Source organism: Nelusetta ayraudi, unplaced genomic scaffold, assembly GCF_046127955.1.
Source record: "Nelusetta ayraudi isolate G7.1 ecotype Tasmania unplaced genomic scaffold, CSIRO-AGI_Nayr_v1 ptg000042l, whole genome shotgun sequence".
Lineage (NCBI taxonomy): Eukaryota > Metazoa > Chordata > Actinopteri > Tetraodontiformes > Monacanthidae > Nelusetta > Nelusetta ayraudi.
In genome coordinates, this window is record NW_027466092.1 from 14374194 (window position 1) to 14397202 (window position 23009).

Here is a 23009-nt window from a genome sequence, read left to right on the forward strand (position 1 = left end):
CGAGTGTACTTCTAATTCAGGTGGCACATTTTAATCAGGTGTCAGTGTTTTTGTGTGCATTTACTTTATGTACGAAAGGAAAATAGTATGTTTGCACGTCTGGGAGTCGCAATGCTCTCTTCACATACTGCCACACTAAACCTGGTGCAGCGCTTTGGATTTCAGCTCACAGTTCAATCCATACCCCACTTCTGATGGGTGGATAGACACTCTGACAAGCACACCCATAGAGTAATGCCGCCGCCCAACAAAACACCCCCAAGTCGACACACTGCTTACATCCACTTTAATTATTATTACTCCACATTTATTTCACTTGCTGATACACAGTGTGCATATAAACTGAACTAGAGCATTAAGGCAGGAATGTTAATGAAGGCAGAGGTCAGGGGAGGGAACAAGTGGAGAAACGCAATTCACACACATGGTTCCAGTTAGTGGACTCCCATTAAGGACATTATGGTCTGGAACAAACATTTCACAGCTTAAAGGGCACATTTTCAGGCACTTCTGCCCCAAACCAAAAGGTCAAGTTCAGTCATTTCATCAATGAGACGAACGCAATGTGCAACTCAACCATACACGTAAGGAGCATCAGTAGAAGTATTAAAGAAAAGGCCAGTTCATAGTGGTTCGTGTTGAAAGTTAAAAGGCAACAAACAACTGTGGTCCAAGTCCGCAACCACCAATCCCTGGTGACCGCACAGTCCGACTCTTGAAGAGCTAACGGACACAGAGTCCTTCATGAAGACCTTATGTTTCTTTACATTTTACGTATATATCAACTCTTAGATGGCTAACCATAGCACTACATAGTATACATAACTCATATAGCACGTACATGTTCATGGGTTAAGGTGTAACAAACAAAAGGTACTGATGGGTAAATATTTGGATTAGCTAGTGAGGGTGTCTAACAGAGCAGTAGAAAGTAAATAAATAAATCTACTCTAGCATCATTCATAAGTGCAGTCCGTTGATGGCTTATTTACATTTTCTTCAGGTGTTTTCATTTTCTATAACCGTGTTTACTGCTACCTTCAAAATAAAACCAGTTTGCTACAAAATTAAGGTTTCTGTTGTTTGTGTGTATCTTGCTGGATCATTAAGTAATTGGCTGATGTTTTAATTGACATTTTCTTTCTTCGGATTAAATTGAAAAGCATATCCAAAGAAACAAATCCTAAAATCTCAGACATATTTGTGAGGGAAAAGTTTACTTCCTCTGCTGCCTGTCAAAATGTGGGGGGCCTAAATCAGATACAAATGCAAACTAATTCAACTGATTGGAGCATCTTGAACGCAAATACATTTTTTGTTTTTGTTTATTTGCAACTTCCTAACGCCAACCTCTTCGCAGTGAGGCAAGCGCTTCTGTTTGGAGACGTTAATTAAAAAGTGCTGTTTACGACAAGATCCACTCTCACTCACCACGATCGCAAATAAGTGAAGACAGCAGGGGCTTTTGGGGAAGGGAGTGGAGGCTGATACGGTGCCTTTGTGTCTGGGTTTCAAGTTCACTGTTGAAAAAAAACTCCACCCCTTTTTGCTTTTCCATGCCTGAATCCAAGCAGCGTTCAGTGGAAAATGAGGCCGAAGCACTTTCACGCTCAACACCGTGGCGAGCGTGTCGGCCACGGTGCAGCTTCTGAAATCTTTATCAACTCAAAGAACCAAATCCCACTAACTTCAGTTTAAGTTTATCACTTCCTCTAACATGTAAAGGAAGTAGGCTATGCAGGTTTTGTTTTTGTTTTTTGTTTTTTTCATTTTAACCCAACACGTGTTGATCGTATGTCCGAGTTATTTGCAGCCTTTTTAGATGGTTGTGCCAGGGGGAGTTTGAACCCAGAAGGCTGTTTATCCTACATGTTGCTCCTCCCTGGTATATGATTATGTGTTCGCCGCTAATGGCCTGTTAAGCTGATGTTGGAGCCAGATGAAAGTGCTGGCGGGGTCTCGCATACTTAGTTGTTGGGGGAGGGATGGTCTGATCTCAATATCAACTCTGTGGAGTTCAAGGTGCTGCAAAACTGACACACTGAAACATGACAGAACACAAATGTTGGGAACATACCCGAGGCATTTCAAATGTGGAAATAGTAAATAAGTATGACCTTGAAATGTATGTCTATATGGTTTGGCACAAAACACATAGAAAAAACAGTACATATTAAAAAAAAATAATAATAATAACATAAAGCTAATAAAATATTATTTGGAATCTACTTTTTGACTTAACCATTTGAAGGTTTTATTGTTAATTCCAGAATCTGAAAAAAAAAAAAAAAAAGGAATCAAAGTCTACAGCGTGTGTGCATTTAGGTGAAAGACAAGGACAGTTTGCTTGGTTCGGGGGAAGCCTCTGTCAGGCCTCGCAAGCGTCAGTCCCTCCACAAGAAGAGCAGAACAGAGCAGAACAGGCCATTTTGTTGAGCTAGCTACGGCTAATGGCCCACTCCAGCGGCTAACATCTGGTGCGAAAAGTCCAACTAAAGAAAGCAGGACTTGAGTTTAAAAATATCCACTAGCATGTCAGATTGGCACATTAGCTTCATCCACACGCACACGTAGACACACACACACACTACTGGAAAAATATAGGACTTGCAAGATATTTCATGCTGTGATCTTGATTGAGAACCACCTCAGTGTAGAACTTCTAGCTATGTTAGCCAGCTAGCAAGCTAGAACCAACCAAGGTTGCATCAGAAGCGTAGTGAAGGAGTTTTCCTCCAGTTTGTAGTCACATCAGCTGTGTCAGCTAACACAGCGGCCCCCAACCTTTTTTGCACCGAGTTAGAGACAGTATTTTCATGGATTGGTGGGAGAGAGGGTTGGGTGCTAGAGTCCGGCGGGTTAATCGTCGACGGGGGGGAGGGGTGTTTCTAGCCCACATCGGCCAAATACTAAATAATTCACACTTTAAATACACAAACTTTTCTTCTTTTTTAACAGAAGGTACATTTAACATTTGGTGTTTGTTCATAGCTGCTGTTCCCCGAACAGTATCTGAGCGTACACAGTGCCGCCACGTGATGCCTTTGGCTCAGGAATGGGTTTCATCAGATCCAGCTCCGCGTAGGTCAGGTTCTCCTCCACGATCTTCGGCTGGAGAATTGGAGACAGACCAAGGCGAGATGAATGAAATGACAATGACAATAGAGTGGATTGAGTTGGAAAAGGAAGGCGTTGGCATTCGAGCTTGTGAAAATAAGCACTGAGGGTAAATAAAGGGTCCATCGTTTATACTCTCTGCTCGGTATATCTGAACGCACCAATTAAACTGGGCTAAAAACTGAGTCCCCAGTAGCAGTTAGCATGCAATTTAAAAGTGGTTTGTCTTCCTCGCCCATCTCTTTGGTCGCTCTCCGGTTTTAAACACCGCTTCGGTAAATGGGAGCAGGTTGCGTGCAGATGTCACCCGCAAAGACCCGTGGACCACATTTAGCCAAAATCCAATTTATTGTTGTTGAAGCGTTTCATGCAGACATAGAAAGTGGCTCTGCCATGTCTGTGACAGTAATGAAAATGCAGGTTATGGGCCGCATAGTTTCACTGACAAACATGCATAATTGTTGTTTGCCATTTCATTTGGGACGATAACAATAGCAGTGAAAGCCAGGCTTTGTGACACAGAGTTTCAATCGAAGAACAATAAAACATTAAAAGAAAAACTCTGCAGACGCAGAACAATAATCGCACTGCTGATAGCTGACAAAAATGAGGACCTACTTACCAAAACTAATTTCCTTGGCTGTGGCTTTAAGAGTTTGGGTTTTCGGGTTTTATCTCTGATGGGAGCTGAATAGACAAATAACAAAGTTTATATGTAAAAAAGATATTTGGTGGAAATAACCAAAACTATCATAACCACAAACAATAAAAAAACATTAAAATATCTTATGAATAAACATCTGGATCTTGTTTTTTTTCCATTTGATGTTCAAACCAGACAATGGGCACTGAAGTAGCACAATAGTAAACTAAAATGTATTTTTTTTTGTAAGTTTCAACATTTTAACATGGGAACTCTCTTCAGCAATAAAACTTCTTTATCTTTATGTATCGATCAGGCCAGCAGTATAGCATCATTATTCAGCCATCTATTTTCAGTCGCTGATTGTCTTGCACACAGGGTCGTGGAGGGGCCTGAGTCTAGCCCCATCCACACACACACTCACACGCCTCCAGACAATTTAGAGTTCTCAGTTAGCCTCATGTGCATGTCTTTCTTTTGTACCTGGAGAGAACCCATGCACACAGGGAGAACAATGAACACAGAAAAGCTTGGGGTGAGACTCCAAGTCCCGACCTTCCTGCTGAAAAGTCAGTTGTCACAAGTTTGGCTGAAGTGTGACTCATCGGTTTACTCTGAGGAAAAAAGCCGTGACTACACCCAGCTGTGGCACTTGTTTACCTTTGGCCGGTATCTCTGGCGGTATCTCCACCTGGTAGTCTTTGCTCCGCTTCTTCCTGTACCGCCTCTCTTTCTTTGGCAGGGCAGGAGACATGCTGACCAGACTGGTGACCGTCTCCCCAGAGCTGGATTGAAAACAGACGTGGGAGGGGTGGGGACAAGGTGAGGGGAATGAGTCGCGCTAAACAACACTCCAATGTTTGTTGGCTTTTTCCAACCGTGCTGCTGGAGGCTCAAAAGCTTACCTGTTCTGAGGGCTTTTAACCAAGTGGTAATTATCTGCAGAGATATGACATGTTCAGAAATATAATATCTGCTGTGAACCTCAAAGATTAATGTAATTCGAGGGGGATGAACACAGAAAATAATAGACGTTGGATACTGAAATAGTGGAGGCATAAATCCGGTGATAAGGTGAATGACTGGAAATTTGCTCGCTGACCTTTTAACCGGTGCTTCCTCTGTATGCACTGGCAGGTGACCGTCACCGTGAACATGCACATGCAGAGCAGACCCACGGAGCATATGAGCACTGCACACAAGTATACATCTGAAACACACAGGCACAAAAAAAAAAAAAAAATGCGTTAGTCCAATCTGCATGAAGTTACCTTCACGCCCACACTTTGACTTTTGACAAGGATAAAATAATGTTGGCAGAGCTATTTACGGCACTGTGCTACGTCCTCTGAGGTCGTCCAGCCCACCACAAGCTCAGACTCACTCACTGGAGGCCTAAAAATATGTTGACTCACCTTCAAACAAGCTCCAGAGGCTGTCTTTGGCCTCAGTGGCCGGTAGAATATGGACTGCACAGAGGGGGGGACAAAAAAAAAAAAAAATGTGAGAGAGAAATGAAACGTCAACAGTCTGACCTGCCGTCTGCCTGATTACAGCCTGGCTGAAGGTTAAATAAAGCTGCTGCAGGAAGACAAAAGCGCTCAGGCTGCTCTCCTCCCTGCCTGTTGGAGTCCCTGAGCCACCCTTCACTTGCACAGGGAGAAAACGAACAATAACGCGTCAAGAAATCAATGCAAACATTTACAACTGCATCATCTGAAACTATTGGCTCAGTCTATTCCAGTGGCTCTCAAACCTTTCAGGCCAAAGGCAGCCCTTTAAATCTTTAGTTTTTTCCCTCCATCAGTGGCACTCCTACTCCGACACCTATATTATACATTGTTAATTTTCACTCTTCACACTTCATTTTTATGACACCATTTATTATTACATTCAGCTTTTTCCTTACTTCCCTACGTCCCTACTGTAACTATTCTAACATTATTAAATGACAACATTGATTGAATTTGCATTTTATTAAGGCATCAGATGCATTTAAATAAATTAATAAGTTATTCCTTATTTCCCATATTCATCAAATGTGAACATGTATCATCATTCAAATATAAAAACAATCAAGGGCAAACAGTTCCACTCAAAAAACATAATATAATAGTATAATATAGGCACCAGTGAAAACATCTGTTCATCCATTTTACATTCAGATTTTTCAGCATCTTAAGATATACAGTGTTAATAATATAATATTAACAGTAACTTTATAAAATTGTTTTGTAGCACCCCTGGGCTGCTGTCACAGCACCCTCTTTGAGAACCCCCGGTCTTGTTGTTTATTTTCCCAAACTTTGGCCCGTATCTGCAGGCATCAAACTGCTCACCTTATCTTAAATACTGGAGAAGTGCTGTTTTTGATTTTGACCAAGATTTGGTGATCTGAGTGCTTTTTATATGTCCTTGAAAAAGAATGAAGCAAGACTAGCGAGAGGTGTGGCAAGCATCAAAGGTCCGGAAGTGGCTTTTAAGTGGTCTACCAGGGCCAGTTGGGGAAACAGTGAAGGGGTAAATCAAGAGCAGATTATTTACTCCCTTTGAAGGCAGCGACCACATGTGTTTGAATGTCAGATTAAAAATAAGTGGAAAACTTCACTTTGTAGGACATTTTACAACTGTGCAACAAGTCTGAACTGGTTTTAGTTAACAGATCCTATGTTCATCAGTCAATTGCAATATAGTTGGAGCCTGTAAATTGACCACTTCCACACGTTATTTGGCGCACTCTCATCCACACCACAATGCTGCATTGTAACTAACCAGCTGGATTTGGTGGTAAACGATGCAGCACGTCATGTGACCTGAATGTAAAACATTTACGCAACTGCGCGATAAGAGTGTCAAATATTATCTCCCAAGATACAAGACAGCACACTCTGCTGAAGCTCATCGAGCGTCCCACGCACCTCGGAATTCCAAAATTCACTTGTTCCAGTTAAAAGCTATGAGATACAAGATGGACGTCTGCATCGTCATTGTTGGCATTGTTAGCTAAAGTCAGCTGATGGCAGTGAGCAAAGTGATCATTTGGATCTGACACAACATATCAGCATGTGGTAGAAATCGATTTAGTGCGACCACTGTAATAAAGACCAAAACCAGACGTGAGGTTTTTGGATCTTAATGCACAAAGTACTTTTCAGAAAAAGCTCAAATCTCAACTTTCTTATGGCATGGCCCATTAGAAACTCTTCACAAATTTGTACTTCAAGTTAGCGGTAAAACGTTACGCTGTTGAAATGGATTCTGTAGCCTCGCCATGGTTAATATCGCTAAGGCTTTCAAAGAAAAAGACTGGCACAGTGCTAAACATGAAGGTACATGCTCACAATGGCAAGCAGAGACACAGAAGCCAGTGAGCGAAGCCTTGATCTCTTGATGAGAATCCCAGCTTTTAGCTGCCTCTGTCCAGCATGACTAAGAAAATATGTTTACCATACTTGACCTGAAGTCACGCCCAACGCACTCACTCAACTCCGCACCCAACTTAGCCACAGTAGTCTTAACACTGGCAAATCCATGCTGAGCAGTTACTTTGAAAAGCCCCAAAACCACCATCGGCTCGCCAGGTTGGCTCAAGGCTTTCCCGTCGGCAGACTGACTGACCCGTGAGCTGACTGACTGACTGACTGACTGCAAAACCTGTGCTGTAAACATGCTTTGGTGATTCTGAAATGCAGGGCTATATCCACATATTAGTAATCTTTGAATGGACGAGGCAAAGTCAGATTGTTCTGCTTCCCTCCGCACCATCACCCCTAACAAAAATAATGAAATAGCTAAATGAAAAAGTCTCACTCCAAGCTAAGTGGCCAAAATGTACAATTTTTAGCATTTGCCATTTGGAGGAACACTAACGTTGAGGTGAGTCACAATCTAATATGAATAAAAGTGCACATTGACCACTGCAGATTTACTGGCCTGCACTAAGGTTTAATATGATCAAGTAGTTCCAGTAATTACAGGGTGCTGCTGTATTAAAAACAGCCGACCACACACGTTTCCCAGCAGTTTATTGGGCCCTTAAGCGATAGAACGTTTCCTAGCTTCTAATCAGCTGCTTCCCAGCTGTGAAAGGCTTCGCTCCAGGAGGGAAAATATGATTGACATCTTCCCCCTATTTCAGTATTTTCTTATACACCGCTGGTTGAAAGATCTTGGATCTCTGTGGACAGGTCCCCATTTGTGAAATGACCAACGTCAATGCTGACCATATGTGACCTACATTTCGCCAGAGATACAATGTAAAATATTGCAAGGTAAGACGTCGCCCCCCGACCGCACCACAACAAAATGGTTCTAGTGCGACACTTAAAAAAATGTTTGGGGCTTTACAATATCGCAGAGAATTTATTTTAAGGACAAGCAAGTTCTGGGCGGCAACACAATCGTAGTCTTGTGGAACGTGCCGAGTTATTTTAACTGGTTCAACTGTAATGTTGGCAGTGGTTCCATTCAGTAGGGGTTGGCAGCACTTGCAAGCAGGCACAGGAAAATGGTGTTTCTGACACGGCTCCGTTTGTTAAACTCCTTAGAGCTGTCTCCTCCCATTTGTTTTGTTTGCTAACTGAGCTAAGCAGTGAGGAAAATTCAGCACGAGTGTGTCTGTTTCCTGTGTGTCATAAACTGCAAACTGCACTGTAAATTAGGCATCAGTCATCATGTATCAGATTTAAGTAGTGAGTGCTTTTTACCGCATGATGATGCTAACTTCCTGTTAGCAGTGAAAGTGTTGGTGGAGCTGGTTTTTTTTGTTGTTGTTTTTTCAAAGACTGTGTAAGCTGGTTTTATTTAGTAAGCCTCAACAACTTCAGCAATGTGGTGTACCTTTTAACACACATATTCCTTAATGCTAATTTGTTATTCTAATGGGGATTTAGCATCTTGTTCGTGGGAATGTGATGTCAGAGGGGCCGCTGACCAATCAGCAAGAGCTGCCTAATTTCAGGTCTGACAGCACAGTTGTGGGATCTCAATTTCTATTTTAGTGTTTCAGTGTGTTAAGCTGCACTACTCTTCCCATTAAATATAATTTTACAAAACACGTATGCTGCTTACTTAGTCTCCTCCCATTTGCAAATCAAAATTTTAAAGGCCCTTTCGTGACTTTCGCAAATTTTCTATATCCATAAAACTTTAATCTGGGTTCTGTGAGTTTGTTTGTCCCACTCATCACACACATAATCTGTTGTCTTGCCACAAAAACTCTCCTCGATCCATCCGTGTCTTCTTTTTATAGCAGCCTTTGAACAGAGTGACTGCAGCATAAGCATGGTAACAGGCTACTATCTGTCTAGATGAGCCACAGTTTGCATCCATTTGTTGACTGCCTTTCAGAATGGAGGCTCCTTATTTTGCGCCCAAACAAACCGGCAACTGTAAACATCCCAACTCAGACGCCGACCGGCCGAGAATCAAGTCGGCCCGTGTCTCGTCTCCCGATACTGAGTCACTCACCGCTCTCTTCTGCTGCGCTACAAAAGAGTGAAGACGAATGGGAGTACACAGCGGCATTGTGCCCTTTCAAAGACTTGATTTATCCTCCCATTCACTTCCTGTTTGTGTCGTTGCAGGATTCCTATAAAGGAATTTGCATATTTCTGGATAGTTGCTCAATGGTCTCTGTTCCAGCCACAGACACTGGGCTGTTTTGCTGGTTTCCCTGTTTGAACCCCGTATAAATGTCTCGATATTGAGACCGATGCACGGTTCTGACTCAAACCGGCGGTCCATCGGCGTGCAGCACCCAGCAAGAACACCCCAGAGTTTGGATTATTTGTGCCAGGAGGAGGCTTCCCTCAGCTTTTCAAACCCTGTGACCTCCCTGCCTGGCTGTGTTTATTAAGAGGAGTTATGAGGAGGGGGTGGGGTGGGGGGTGGGGAGTTGTGTCAGGAGACAGATTGTGGAAACACCTGGTCACCTAATGTTATCCTTCCACGGGAATTCCTTCGCGTCTACGTCACCGACACATATGCGCTTGTACACACAAAGTCTCAGTCATCTGCTGTTTCCTCTGTGAAAAGGAGGGGTGGGGGGTACCGAACTAGTGGTCCCAAAGGTGGTTTTGGGGCCCTCAGATGTAAAGCTGATGTTTATCATAGCTGACAACCTTTTGGTGTTGATTCTGGAGAAAATACCAGGGTCTTCTGGGGCACTGGGCAGAAACAGTGCAGGGTTTCAGTGTTGAGGTCTACAAGAGAGTTGTCCAACTGAAGGGCTGTGGGTTGAACCAGATCATTTTGTGCCACCTGGAAGAGCTTAAAAGTTATTACAATTACTCTAATTACCTGGACAGCCTGTTATTAATAGTTTACTATTTGATTAGCTTTGTCTTCTCTTATTTAGTTGGGTTTTTTTTCCTACATTTTTAAGCACAAAAATAGGTGTATATGAAGTGTCCAGGTTGCAGGGACTTAGGAGATGCTGCCTTCAGAGGATTCTTTTTGGAGTGAATTATACTTTATGAGTGAAGGATACTCCAATAACTTTCACAGTACCATTCTGTCCCAATTAATTGAAAAAGACAAGTACAGAAAATCCTTCCAGCCAGCCAGTTCACAAAGAAGTTTGATTAACAGACAATTGTTCATTTGTTTCTTATTTTTTTTCCTTGAAATTGGTCCACTTGTTGCACATAAATTGCACCAACAATGTAAATCAAATTTGACATTTAAAGAAATTTAAGTGGCCAGGCAGCATTATAAAATGGCACATTTTTTGTGTGTGGTCTTTTAATCCCAGTTTGCGGTAAAAATGAATGAAACTGAATAGCTTTTTTAATCCCCACTTTCATATTCTCATGATCCAAAAACGACTGTGGAGGTGTTTATAAAATAAACATCCCTGACACGATTGGACAACCTCGGACGGATATAGCTCTCCACATCCTTTACCACCAAAAGTTGGGAGCCAGACATGAGCCAAACTGCCTGCTCGACTCGTCCCTTCACACAAACAGTCCAACTTCACTGTCCCCTGCACAACCGCCTCCTGTTCCACTGCTGCTGAGTCTCTCTGCATTCTTTTCCCTTCCACGTTTGGGAGAGAAACTCCACATCAGGGCCAATTTCAACAAGGTCCATTTCTGCTCAGGCTGTCGACACCGTGGAAGTCGCAGCCAGTCCGAATGTTTCCATGGAAAATACAGTGCACAGTTAGTGTTGTGGAACACAGGCAGCATTTCAACGAAAGGCTTGAGTTACCTTTTTGGGAGTGGGTATTTTAGATAAAAACGTGTGTTGAATTTTTATGTTTTTTTTTCTGAAAGAATTTTCACATATGAGTGCACTAGATCAATTCAGATTGTTGCATTCTATGTCACAATGATAAATTACACAATTTATGTGAAAGAAAAATGACTGGAGTTTGAAATTTGACAAACTTGATTTCTCAGGCCAAGTAACCAAGAGAGAACCAAGTGAGTGGAGTGTGAGTCTGCAGCTCCTGAATCTAAATTTCATTAACAATTAACGGTGTTCCTTGTAATTATTGTCAAACATGAAAATCGGGCTTTGTTGCCTGGAAAAAGACAGGAAAAACCCAGGGAAAATAATAAATTCCAGAAGAAAAATAAATAAATAAATAAAAATGACTGCAGCCAGCAACAGATTCCAAAATAATAATTAGCTAGAATAGATAAAATCCCTAAAGTGTCTGTATTTATTGCACCGGAATAACTAATATTTGCACTGATATCTATATAAATATGAAGCAGAACGCTTTATTCACAGTATTATTACTGACAGCTGCACCTCTTACGCAGGTGAACAACTTGTTTTGCACAAGTCTGACTGTTATCATGCAGGTGTGACTGGTCAGACTGTTGTTTTGTGATTTGGGTTCCTTTTGGTCCTATAAGTTTCACATTGTGTTGTTTTCCTGTAATCTCACAATTTCAGTGACTGTTTTAACAGGAGATGCTAGCATTAGCATCGAGCAATGCAAGTGAACTACAACAAGAAGAGGGCACCGCAGTGTTGCTTTCCACTGCTGATGTCACAACACCACTTGTTCTATACATGAAGTCCAGAAGCTGAATATCCTTTTCCCCACTCTACTGCTGCTGCAACAATGTCTTGCCTTTCACAGTAAAATTCGAAATAAGATCTGCGCCAGTGGCCAAGTTCCGGAAAGGCCCATCTACTCATTTTGAGGTCAAGTCATTAATACGCAAATCCAAGTCAGTGACATCTGAGTCAGTTGAGTCATGAATAATGCATATTTCTATTTGAATCTGAGCTAAGTAGGGTACTTCCGCTTTGAAAGGACAAACACTAATAGTTTTCAAACCTCTCACATAACTTTCTCTTGCCACTATGGGCATCTCAGCCAGTAGAATCAAAGTTACACTTAACATCTCCTGGTCCAGCTCAGTAATGCAACAGGAGAACAGATATCTTGAACCTTGTCCCAGGCAGAGCACGTACGACTAGCCTGTACCCAAAACTGTGAGAGGACTTGGCACAAAACACAGTTCTCCTCCCAATGTGGTGGCGCTGTTTGTTTGGCACCATCTTTTGCAACTGAGCTCTCTCAGCAGAGCCTGTGAAAACAGAGACCGTCATGCAGTCCGGCTACCAGAAACATTTGCCCCATGTGTAAATCCCTCAGCTGCCTGTCTACTTATCGTCAAGTAGGCCGCAGGATGTCGGTGGCATCTAACTGCAACCTGACACCGTGTTTGCACCGGGTGGAACAATGGTTCGGTCAGTCAACTGTCAGCTTTTAACTGGTTTCCTCACAAGTGTCATGTGATTGATTTGTGGCGTCTGGTCAGCTGGTTGAGGGGAGCAAAGGCATTTGTGAGAAAGAAAGTCAGCAGTCGAAACCTATCGAGACTCAGACTGCTAGTTGGAAAACTTGGTCTAGATGGTTTAGTAGAATATGTAAGACAAACTTAATATCTATATATACATACCTGTACACACACACACACACACACACACACACACAAGCTGATGTGTCTTCTCTTCATGAGTCACTCGTCTCACACGCCCAAACACAATGCTTTTGTTCTGCAACTCAAGCAAGTGGTAGTGACATGTCTATTCTAACCCTTTTTACACTCATGGTCAGAGCTTGGTTCCGGTCTCTGTCTCGACTTGGTCTTGGTCTTGACATGTCTATGTGGGCCTTGGTGTAGTCTTGTTCTTGGTAGTGTCTAGATCTTGGTTAATGTAGTCTTGGCCACATCAAAACCCAAAGTTTAGTATTATTAGTCCAAGAGCCATATTTATGACTTTTTCTAATTTTCCTGGTTGGAAAAACCAAGAGTCAGATTTCTCACATTGAGGTTTTCAAGACTATCAATATGCTTACATCAAGGTTTTTGTCCATATGTTGACAATCATCAGATTCCCCTCTAGCATTGACAAAAATCGAAAGTTTCAAGGGGAAAACTGAGAAAATCTTTGAAGTGTGTTTGTGGCTTTATTAAAGTGGAGGGATTTCTGGGCACCATCTCACGGCACCAGATTTGTAATCCATTCCGTGGACGGAACGTCTTGTGTGTCAGCGGTGGCGCTGAAACCTCACTTTGGGCCTCTGCTCTCTCTCCGAGTCAATTTACTCTGGGGAGCCACAGCTCACTGCTGCAGAGGGTCCTTTTATCTTCAGACCGAGCTCTAACCAATGACATTTGTCCCCTCACAAATCTGAAGCAGCCCAGTGCTTTTCCTCGGTGAACTGCCACAGCTGCCGGGTGGCTTACATCATCCCATCTTGGTCCCGCTAAATGCGACTAGTGGCGACCGTGTTCCCTCGGGACAAACTTCCTGCTTTCTTCAGGGCGCCCTTCATACAGTTTGTGTTGCCTTGAGGCTCCTCCACACAAAACCAAAGGTTGGAGACGATCCAAAGACTTACAAACAGAAATATTGTGGCAAACTTTGTCCCTGCCTCCTCAAAGAGACCCAGTGGTGATTTTCTTCCTCCCAGCACATGCAAAAAGTTTCACTGTGACAGTTGCAGACTCAGTGACTTCAACGTTTCTAATGTTAGGCCTGCTGTTGGTGCATAACTTAATTGTTTTTGCGGTCTTACTGTTGTGAAAACAGCATTTCTCATTAGGTCTGTTTGTGGCTGCAGAAACAGTTGTGGTCTCGTTGCTTTGCACCATCCAGAAATGTGATGTCACGTTTTGAACCTGGACTTGCTACCAGACTGTGGTTGAGACCAAATGCAAAGGAGGGTGGGGAGGGGGGTGGACTAAAATTAGAGCAGTTAAAGAGCACCCAGACAGTAATTATGACCATTAGAACTAAAAGTTTGGTTCTGAATTACCAAAAAAAATTATGGCTTGTGTGCTTAGCTATTGTTTGTTTTTGTTTTGTTTGTTTTTTTTAACTAATAAAGCAGTTTCTTTAATTTAATGTGAAGCTTGACTTAAAATTCTTATGGACTGATGAAAGTAAATGTTTAGATCAAAATAGAGGCAACATACAGAAACTCAAATCTACTTGCCAATGTCTTGGATACGTACTGTAAACATTTTATAATTAGCTTCATGGTATTTTCACATAACCAAACCCAATAAGAGTTTTTTTGGTGTTCAGAGTTTAGTAAGTATAGCCGAGCAAGTTTTCCTGCAACTCAAGCATGTCTATAGTTTGCCTATTGAACCTGATCCTGTGCTCCCACTGAGCACAGAAAGATCACTGCAACTTGTGTTGTTTCTGAGTTGATGTCCACCAAGATAAGTCAAAAGAATCAACCCCGTAACAACCAAAGATGAAATCCAGCCCTCACCTCGGAGCTCGGTGGCTGCAGTGCTGTTCGAAGATGCCTTCCATCGGTCCTGGTGCTTTTTAAACTCTTGCACCCGGCACAAGTAGAGGCCCCGGTCCCCCTGGGACACGTTCAGGATGAGCAGGTCAAACACCTTCCCCTGCTTCACCACCGTCAGCTTCATTTTGGGCCCCAGGAAACTCTTGGTGTAGTTGCCGTAAAAGCGTGCCTTCCTCATGTTGACGCGGGCGATGAGGAGTTCATCCTCGGGTCGCTCCGTCCCCGCCGGCAGGAAGCTCCACTTCACCACTGGCAGGGCGGCGTTGCGTCGTCGCTGGGACACGACGCAGGTGAGCGTGATGTTCTGACCCTCCTGGGCCACCGTGAAGGGCGTAGGGGTGATGGTGACATTGACGGCCAAACACACATCTGAGGAGGAAACATTCACCTTTTATTGATTCACACTCAACATCTCGAGGAGGTTTGTACCATTGCAGGTGTCGGTTTCTAGAGATTGGTGGGTAATGTCTGAACTCATCCTGTTCTTTTTGTTCTTTTTGATGGTCTCTTGGATGCGGCAGCCCTTTGATTTTGTTTTGAGTTCAGCTGTTTTTATAACCACTTGTATAAATTCCTGTTCTTACGTCGGTCTCCATTAGAATGATCATAATTACGTCACCATTACTCATTAACACATGATGTCTGCTCAGTTTAAGTATAAATATTTCAAATTTAAAAAATTGGTACTGTCTGACTTTTCATGGTGTGTAATCCGGACTCGAAATCAGATGGATTTTTAAACACATTAGGAGTCTTAGGGCCAATTCCAAGTCCTCCCTTAACGCCTCAATCTCAACCCTCGCCCTTAACCCTCAATCTTTGGCCCTCAATCTTGGCCCTCAAAAATAAGTGTAAGGGCTTAGAAATGGGACACCCCTTAAGTGCAGTTACGTCTTCAGACTGTGGGGGGTGGCCTTACGCCAAAGCTACGTCCAGTCTGTCAAGGAGACGACAACGACGAAGAAGAAGAAGGAGAAAAAGAAAAAGACGGCGAAAAAGGAAGAAGTCCTCCGTCGCTACACAACGAGGTATACAAGTAATGTGAAGCCGGGACCGCCGGTCCAGTTGACAAACCTCGTAAAGTAAAAAAAAAAATGTTACGCAACAACGATGTCAATAATCCATAAAAAAGTCTTAAACTAAGACAATACAATGGTTTCGTAATATTTATATCTTTATTAACTAAGAAAATACTTCCATTTGTAGCTCGCTTTTACATCGCGATCTTTTTCGAAAATGTCTTGGCAAAAATACGCAATGCCTTCTGGGTAGCCCTTACTGCCAAGGGTGGTGCCGGAGAATCTCAATATTGAGGGCGATACAGCCCTTAAACTCGTCCCTCAACTTGACGTTCTTAGAATCGGGACAGCACTTGCACCTCGCGGGAGCGCGCATTTTTGAGATTGAGGGTTGAGATTGAGGGTTAAGGGAGGAATTGGAATTCACCCTTATTCAGATATAACAGATTTATATCCTGCTAAATGAACCTGAAGCACCAGATGGAACGTTTCCCTGGAACGGTTTGACTAATTTCAAATATTGATCTGGGAAACATCCCAGAGAAAACATCTGGTAGTGGTGGCAGGATCTTCCAAATAAATTCAAACTTGGAAAATAAAACCCTTACTGAAGCCAGTCTGGAGTGAAGCTACGTCACCAAGTGAAACCCTCAGCGCTCATCTTGGCAGCAGTGATTATTTACAGTCTTGTTTGCTTGCTTTTAAGGGAAACTGAACTTCCTTCTTTTGTCGCCAGTAAGGCTGAATATACAACTAAAATGATGGCAACACCGAGCCTGATTTGCTCCCTGCAGCCATCAGGAAGAGCCTCAGCTTGGTCTCAAAGGGTTGTTTGTCTAAACACTTCTCAAGTGTGTGGAGTCACCCCAGTCTCAAAGTCTAAATATCAAGTGTCTATTACATATCGACTCAGGCCACCTCAGATGGATGTGTATATGGCCATTTTATTGTTTCATAAAACCCATATTTCCTTCTGGCCTGGATGTTGTTCTCCCCTTTTTCATCTTTCTCAGGACGACCTACTGACAACACAAGTCATCCACCAATTCCTTTTTCTGCTGAAGTCACATTTTGTTCTGGAAATATCTGCCTAATTCCATATCTGTGGAACTGCTTGGAATTGTCCCCGCAGAAGGCAAATGTGTGATCTTGTGTGCTGGATAGATCGTAGTGGGAGATTTTCAACGGTTATATTGTAAAATAAAAGTAAATATTTACATGAAGCGTTCAAATTGGTTCCTTCCCAAAGACTCAAACACCACAGGCACTGATAATCAAAGCCAATATACCCACTCATATATATAATTGTCGGGATTATGGTAATAGGCAAATACGCAAAAATGTTGAACTTCCCCTTTAACAATCCAGCTGCATCTTTCAAAAGGCTTTTGCTGGGCCTGCATCCAAGCACAGAGAAGTCAGTTCAACGAAGAACCGTCCGTTTCTATCACCTGACATCAAATGCTGTTATTGGCATTCTTCTCTTTGACTCTGGCATTACGAGCACTTTTTTGATTCAACCCAAGACAAGAATTTGTAACGTGCTATCTTAGTTAATATCTGCACCCAAGCCTAATTGGATGGCTGATTCAAGAGGTGGGTCTATGGTATCTACCTAATGTTACAGTACAAATGTATGATTCACACAAAGACTGAGTTTAAAACCAAACAAATAAAAGCAACAACAAGAAGAATGAAGAGATTTCCCCCACCACTTTTAAAGTCACTGAAGTCGAGAACACCCCAGTTTGTCACTGACTTCACTTCCTCTTCATCCTCAAAAATATCCTGACAGAATAAATAAAACACAAACACCCAGCATCTCCGACCCCCTTTGTCATTGCTCGACAGCCTCCTCCGCTCCCCCTTCCTCCCACTCAGCCCTGTTTTGACAACACAATGCACACGTCGGGCGAGCCACAGACGTTACTTACAACACATCACTTGCTTTTGCAACATCAAGCATTTGATGACACACACACAGCGTCTGTCATTAGGAGGCTGGAGGGCCGAGTGGCTTAAAGAGTGCTGTTTTTTTGTTGCCGTGTGTTGATGCAGAGCTGTAACTGTGAGCTTTGAAGAGCAGTGCAGCGGATTCACAGTGATGGAATGTGGAGGCAAGCAGTCTTTTTGTTTTTGCCTTTAAATGCCCTTGAGGCAAAACTATCAATTTCACCCCAAGGGCTTCTAATCTCTGCAAACACACACAGCCGTTATGAACTGGTGTTTTTTCATCTTGTCCATTAATTTGAAAGTCAGGCTGAGAGCTTTTCATCATGAAAGAGTCACCTCCACAGAAACCAACAGATCATCTCAAATTCCAGCACAATCTCCGTCCTCAATCTCCGTTTTTTCATGAAAAAACAACATTTCTTACCCCTAAGCAGAGCACGGACGAGAAAGGCGAAGACCACAGAGGAGATCTTCATTTTCCACTGCTGCAGCCTCCATAAACTCCCCGTTAAATGCCTCTGAAGAACTGAAGCTCCAGCCTCCTCCTCCACTTCTTTTTCTTCTTCTCCTTATTTTCTTTTTCCCTCCTCTTTCAGCTGAGGAGTGTAACATGAAACATCAGACTCTCTGTTTCTGCTCGGAACCTCCCTCTGACCCGCCCACCTCCTCCGCGCCGTCACGCACCCTGGAAACACATTTGGCAGGCTTACGGACCCTCCCTCGCTGCCTCCCTCCCTCCCCTTCTCAACCATCTCTCCTTTTACACACAAATACACACTTGCAACAGGTGAGCACGTGCAAACACAGACACATGCACACACTCAGACACCTCTGCTTCTGGCGAGCGGGTGGGAAATGTCATTTCCTGTCCCGTGTTCAGATGTAGGCTCCAGCTGTGGAGGAAAAACTCAAGACCTGTGTGTGTGTGTGTGTGTGTGTGTGTGTGTGTGTGTATGTGTGTGCGGGCATGCGAGCGTGTCATTTGTACAATGATGTTAGAGATCTTCCGCTTGCCTCCAGTTGTGTACAGTGACAACCTGTGTCTGAGCCGTTTCGGTGGCCCTGCGTCCATCTGTCCGCTTTTTGTTGTCTGCTGTAACAGGACCCCACACTGAGTCTTTGTTCAGCTGTCTCCCAGCTCAGGGTTTTTGGGGGAGCGTTTCCCTGGCTTTTTATCAAACCTCAAGGAGCAGTGCAGTGTGGACTTGAGTCCCCTCAGATGACAGACAGGAAGGCCTCCCGAATGCTGGTCGTCTGGCAACAGCGTTGCAAACGTGGCTGTGGAAAGAGTCCCGACTTTTTCTCTCTGTTCTTTCTTTTAACCAAAGCCCTGCAGGCTGTTTGAGATCCAAACTTTCTGTAACGATGGGCATCAGGAGTCGTGCACCTTAAACAAAAATGACATTTAAATGTGCTAATAATTCTGCAGTTTTGGGTGAAAAAATGCTCCAAATGTGTTTGCAATTTATATTTCACACTTTCCATGCAGGCAGTAGACAGGAAGGACATCAGTTGCTGCGACAACTCACAGCTGCAGTCAATTTGGTTCCCGCAACATCTTTCTGTGCATCGTCTTTTGTAGCTCCACGTCCGAGACAGAGCGACGCATTAGCCAATCAGGACAGCGGGAACGCCAGACCTCTACTCTGACTACATCTGTTCTTCATTACTCCACACTGGAAGACTGATAAGGGAGAAGGGTTTTATAAAAAGGGTCTGCCTCCTTATTTTCTCTGAGTTTGAGGTCACAGGCTCACAATATTTGGAAGAAACAAAAAACTACTCACTGAAGAGCAAAACATGCTCACAGTGGGAAAAAAAACAAATTATAAGTTCAGCTTAAACGTTTAATATCAGAAAGGCTTAATTTAAAAAGTCATATTTTTAAATATAATATAAGAATAAATTCTTAATTTGGTCAAATTCTATGAATTGCTAATTTCTCTCGTGGCAAAGTTCACCTTTTCACAGTGCACATAGGCAAAATATAACTGAAAATGTAAAATTAAGTTGTCTTTTGTGAGGTCGGATTGAAATGGTAATGGGAAGAAATTGTGGTGTGAAATGCAGGAAAGAATTTTCTAATCAAGACGAACAAATATCACCCCTAGCGTGATCTAAAATAGCACCAGTGGAAGAAATAGACACTGAGAAAAAAGCAAAAAAACAACTTTCAGTAGAAGTATGGAAGCATGGAAAACAACTTGCTTGTTCATGATAGAGCAGTTGGCGCCATCTGCTGGAAAACGTGAAATGCATCGGCAATAAGCAGACATTCATTTTTCAATTTCTCAAGTTGGTCTCATTCTGCTTCTTCTTTCATTCTTTCTATTAGTCCATTGTCTCTGAAGTAAGGAAATAACAGTAATGGTAGCAACTGAAATTGTTTTTTTGCTTGATTGAATCCAAATATAACCTCCCTGTGCATCTTTAGAAAGTAGTTTTCCATCACCATGTATAGGTTTTTAATACTGATGTTACACATTCATTTGACGTTTTAAGCTTATTTCAAAACAGTTAATTGTAAATTGTTTATGGTAATTGTTTCCAAATTATAATGGTTTAGAATTATTTTATTTTACTTTCACCCAAGACAACTCAGTGTTGCATTTTCTTTTCATGATCTGAAACATCTTACCATGTTACAGTACTTTGTGCAATCCGGGCCTGTGAGTAATCATTTTGATTTGAAGTTAGGTATCTTTGCAGCGCTTCATCTCAGCACAGCTGTAATACAAGTGTAATAAAGGGGCACTGTATTTGAGTAGTATGTGTTCTACATTGAATAAATCGGGCTAAGCAATTAAATAGAGGTGCGTGTGAGAGGGAGAGAGAGGGAGCGAGAGAGAGGTGAATATATATCTTTAGAATGAGAACTCAGACAATTACATTAGAATGAATGTGAAGTTTAGACTTTAATCACAGTATTCGATCAGTTCTGACTGTTCTGAGATTAAGGTATGAATTAGCCCTCAAAATCACACCAGCCACTCGTGGCCAATTCATTTCCACCACGCAAGTTTTGCCTTCCAGTTGTTGGCAAAACGCTTCAGAAACTCTACAGAAAAACACAAATCAAACCTCGCTACGACAGACGTCTCACAGTTGCTTGGGAACAGTAACATAAACAAAACCCAATTCTGAGAGCGCGAGACGAGGAGCTGTAAAACATGTCTGCACGCTTCACATCGGAGTCCAACTTCTTTTTACTGACAGCTCCTTTTGACAAATGTCGAGACTAATCCTTGGCCTGGAAAACGAGAGTTCCAGTTAAACATAAAAGCCAACCTGTGTATGTGGAGGATCTTACTGCACATTATAAATGGTAAGAGTCTTGACTGTGTCTTCAGAAATTATCCCGATGTGACCTTTCCTAGTTACTTTAACAATGTGTTTATCCCTCTTTCCGTCCTTTGTCCTTCCTCCAAGGGGAAGCAAGGTAAAGGCAAAACCATCACTCTGAAAATGGCACTGAACTGTATAAAACTGACGTTTGATGAAAAACGCTGTCTGGACCTCAGTTTGAAGGAGCTCTCCACAGTACCAAAGTGCATTGAGAAGTTGTGTAATGTGGAGGAACTGAACCTGAGCAGGAACCTTCTCAAAAAGATCCCAGATTTTATTAATCTGTTCACGGCCATGCGTACGTTGGATCTGCACAGCAACTACGTAAGTATGATATGAAACACTTTTTGTCTCGAGGGAAAATGATCTTTGCTGCAAGCAATTTTACACTAAAGAAACAAACACAGTTCACGTGTACATATAAGTCAATGTGCTATTAGTTAAAACCATTGACTGTATATAAAGATGTACACTGCTTCCAGTTTCAAAAAGAGGGCCAATGTGAAAGTGGCAAAAAACGTGCATTCTATTGTTTGGCCAGCAGGGACCGCCAAAAACTGTTCCTGTCAATCAGAAAAGAAGCACAAAATTCATACCTCCCAGACTGGTTACATTTTTTTGGTTGGTCACTAGTAAGAACAAATGATTAAATAGGTTAAATAAAGTTGTGGGCGTGGCTACAGTAGCCAACTGTAGTCAGTTTACCAGCAGGTGGCGGAAATTAAAGATGCTGCTTACCATGAAAAAAATCATATCATTTGCACACCAATGGGTGCCGTAATCTTTGTATACAGTCAGTGGTTATAACCTGAGTTTTTATTGCAGCTAGAGGAACTCCCCGTCGCCATTGGTTGCCTCCAGAATCTGCAAACTCTGAACCTCTGCAACAACCGTCTAACCAGCCTGCCCAGTGAACTCGGCCTCCTGAAGAAGCTCAACACACTCCACCTCGGCCTCAACCAGCTGAGAACTCTTCCCTCGACCACTGACGAGCTGACGGAGCTCCGCAACATCGGCCTCTCTGACAACCGATTCACCAGCGTACCGGCATGTCTTTCCAAACTGAGCAAGCTGGAAAAGATTAACATGGACAGAAACCCTCTTCGCGCAAATCAGCCGGAGGTTGAAAAGCCGCCTGTGGTCTGTAAAGAGTTCCACCTGATCAAGCAGAAGTACCTGTGCAATCGCTGCCTGAAAAGGTACGAGGAAGAACAGGATCTGCTGCAGTTCAACACCGCTCCAAATTATGGCAAAACCAGCTGAGCATGGTAAGCAATTTCACATTTAATTTGGTACTTGTTGTACTTGGGTATTCGAGATCAAGTATCTCCAAGGTGTACTTTGAGACGCTTGGTAGTTATATAAGCAGCACCAAAGTACCTCCAGCCATCCGGCTTAGCTCATTCCAATCCTTTTGAACAGCTCTTTGGTACAAACACGGTCAACCGAGTCATTGATAGCAATGTGCCATTCGTTTTCAATTCACTTCAGCAACGCAAGGCTACCCATGCCCTTACCTAAACCACTCTATTACTTTGAGCTGGAGGAGAAATACACACGGCATGTTATAGAAGCGCTTTAACCAAAATGAAATAAAATGTCAAGCTGTGAAAATACATTGTCAAGGGCTGATTCGATATGATTCAGTTCCCTTAAAAGAGCTGTTAATCCCATCACTACTATGCATCCACCAGCTGCCAGCAAACTGACATACCAAGGGTCCCCAGGCTGTTTCCAACACTCAGCCATAATCAAGGATCAGCTCCAGACTCTTCAAATACATGATATTAGACCTCAGCATAGTTTGGCTGCATGGGCTTGGCACAATGCGTCAACTCGTCACCTTCGACCACAATTCATTCCACTTTCTAAACCACATCCAACATTTTCTCTCCGCCTGTTTAAGAGGTCCCTTTTTGCCTGATACATTATGCAACCCAGGGAGCCTCGACCAGTTGGCAGCAGTTCCGGGGCGTCATCAAGAGTCCCAGAAATGGCTGCCCATTGAATTCATCTTGACTGGTGGGGGACAGATGGTCCGTGGAGGGAGATTCCGCTCAAGACATACATGAATAGTGTCAATGCCCTTCGGCCTACCACTGCTGCTACAACAAGGCTGGTCGGAGGCTTCGAC

At 42.9% G+C, this 23009-nt stretch overlaps 2 protein-coding genes across 4 annotated transcripts; one reads left to right on the top strand and one right to left on the bottom strand.

The window, feature by feature from the left end:
* Positions 1–269: 269 nt before the first annotated feature.
* On the bottom strand, positions 270–20388 carry vstm4b (V-set and transmembrane domain containing 4b). 3 transcript variants are annotated; one of them, XM_076034707.1, is made up of 11 exons: positions 20169–20388; positions 19060–19214; positions 18545–18917; positions 17955–18126; positions 14520–14927; positions 5176–5229; positions 4863–4970; positions 4666–4699; positions 4421–4545; positions 3740–3804; positions 270–3111 (listed from the first exon to the last, which is right to left on the bottom strand). In XM_076034707.1, the coding sequence occupies exons 4-11, from the start codon at positions 18004–18006 to the stop codon at positions 2986–2988; spliced, it is 972 nt and encodes a 323-aa protein (XP_075890822.1). In that variant the 5' UTR covers positions 18007–18126; positions 18545–18917; positions 19060–19214; positions 20169–20388; the 3' UTR covers positions 270–2985. The 3 variants fall into 3 exon arrangements, with proteins under 3 accessions (XP_075890822.1, XP_075890823.1, XP_075890821.1); XM_076034708.1 differs by having other exon boundaries at positions 19009–19214; XM_076034706.1 differs by having other exon boundaries at positions 18545–19214.
* A 163-nt stretch (positions 20389–20551) lies between these two features.
* On the top strand, positions 20552–23008 carry lrrc18b (leucine rich repeat containing 18b). Its single transcript, XM_076034709.1, has 4 exons — positions 20552–20855; positions 20960–21199; positions 21701–22143; positions 22782–23008. The coding sequence occupies exons 1-3, from the start codon at positions 20853–20855 to the stop codon at positions 22136–22138; spliced, it is 681 nt and encodes a 226-aa protein (XP_075890824.1). The 5' UTR covers positions 20552–20852; the 3' UTR covers positions 22139–22143; positions 22782–23008.
* Position 23009: the final 1 nt, after the last annotated feature.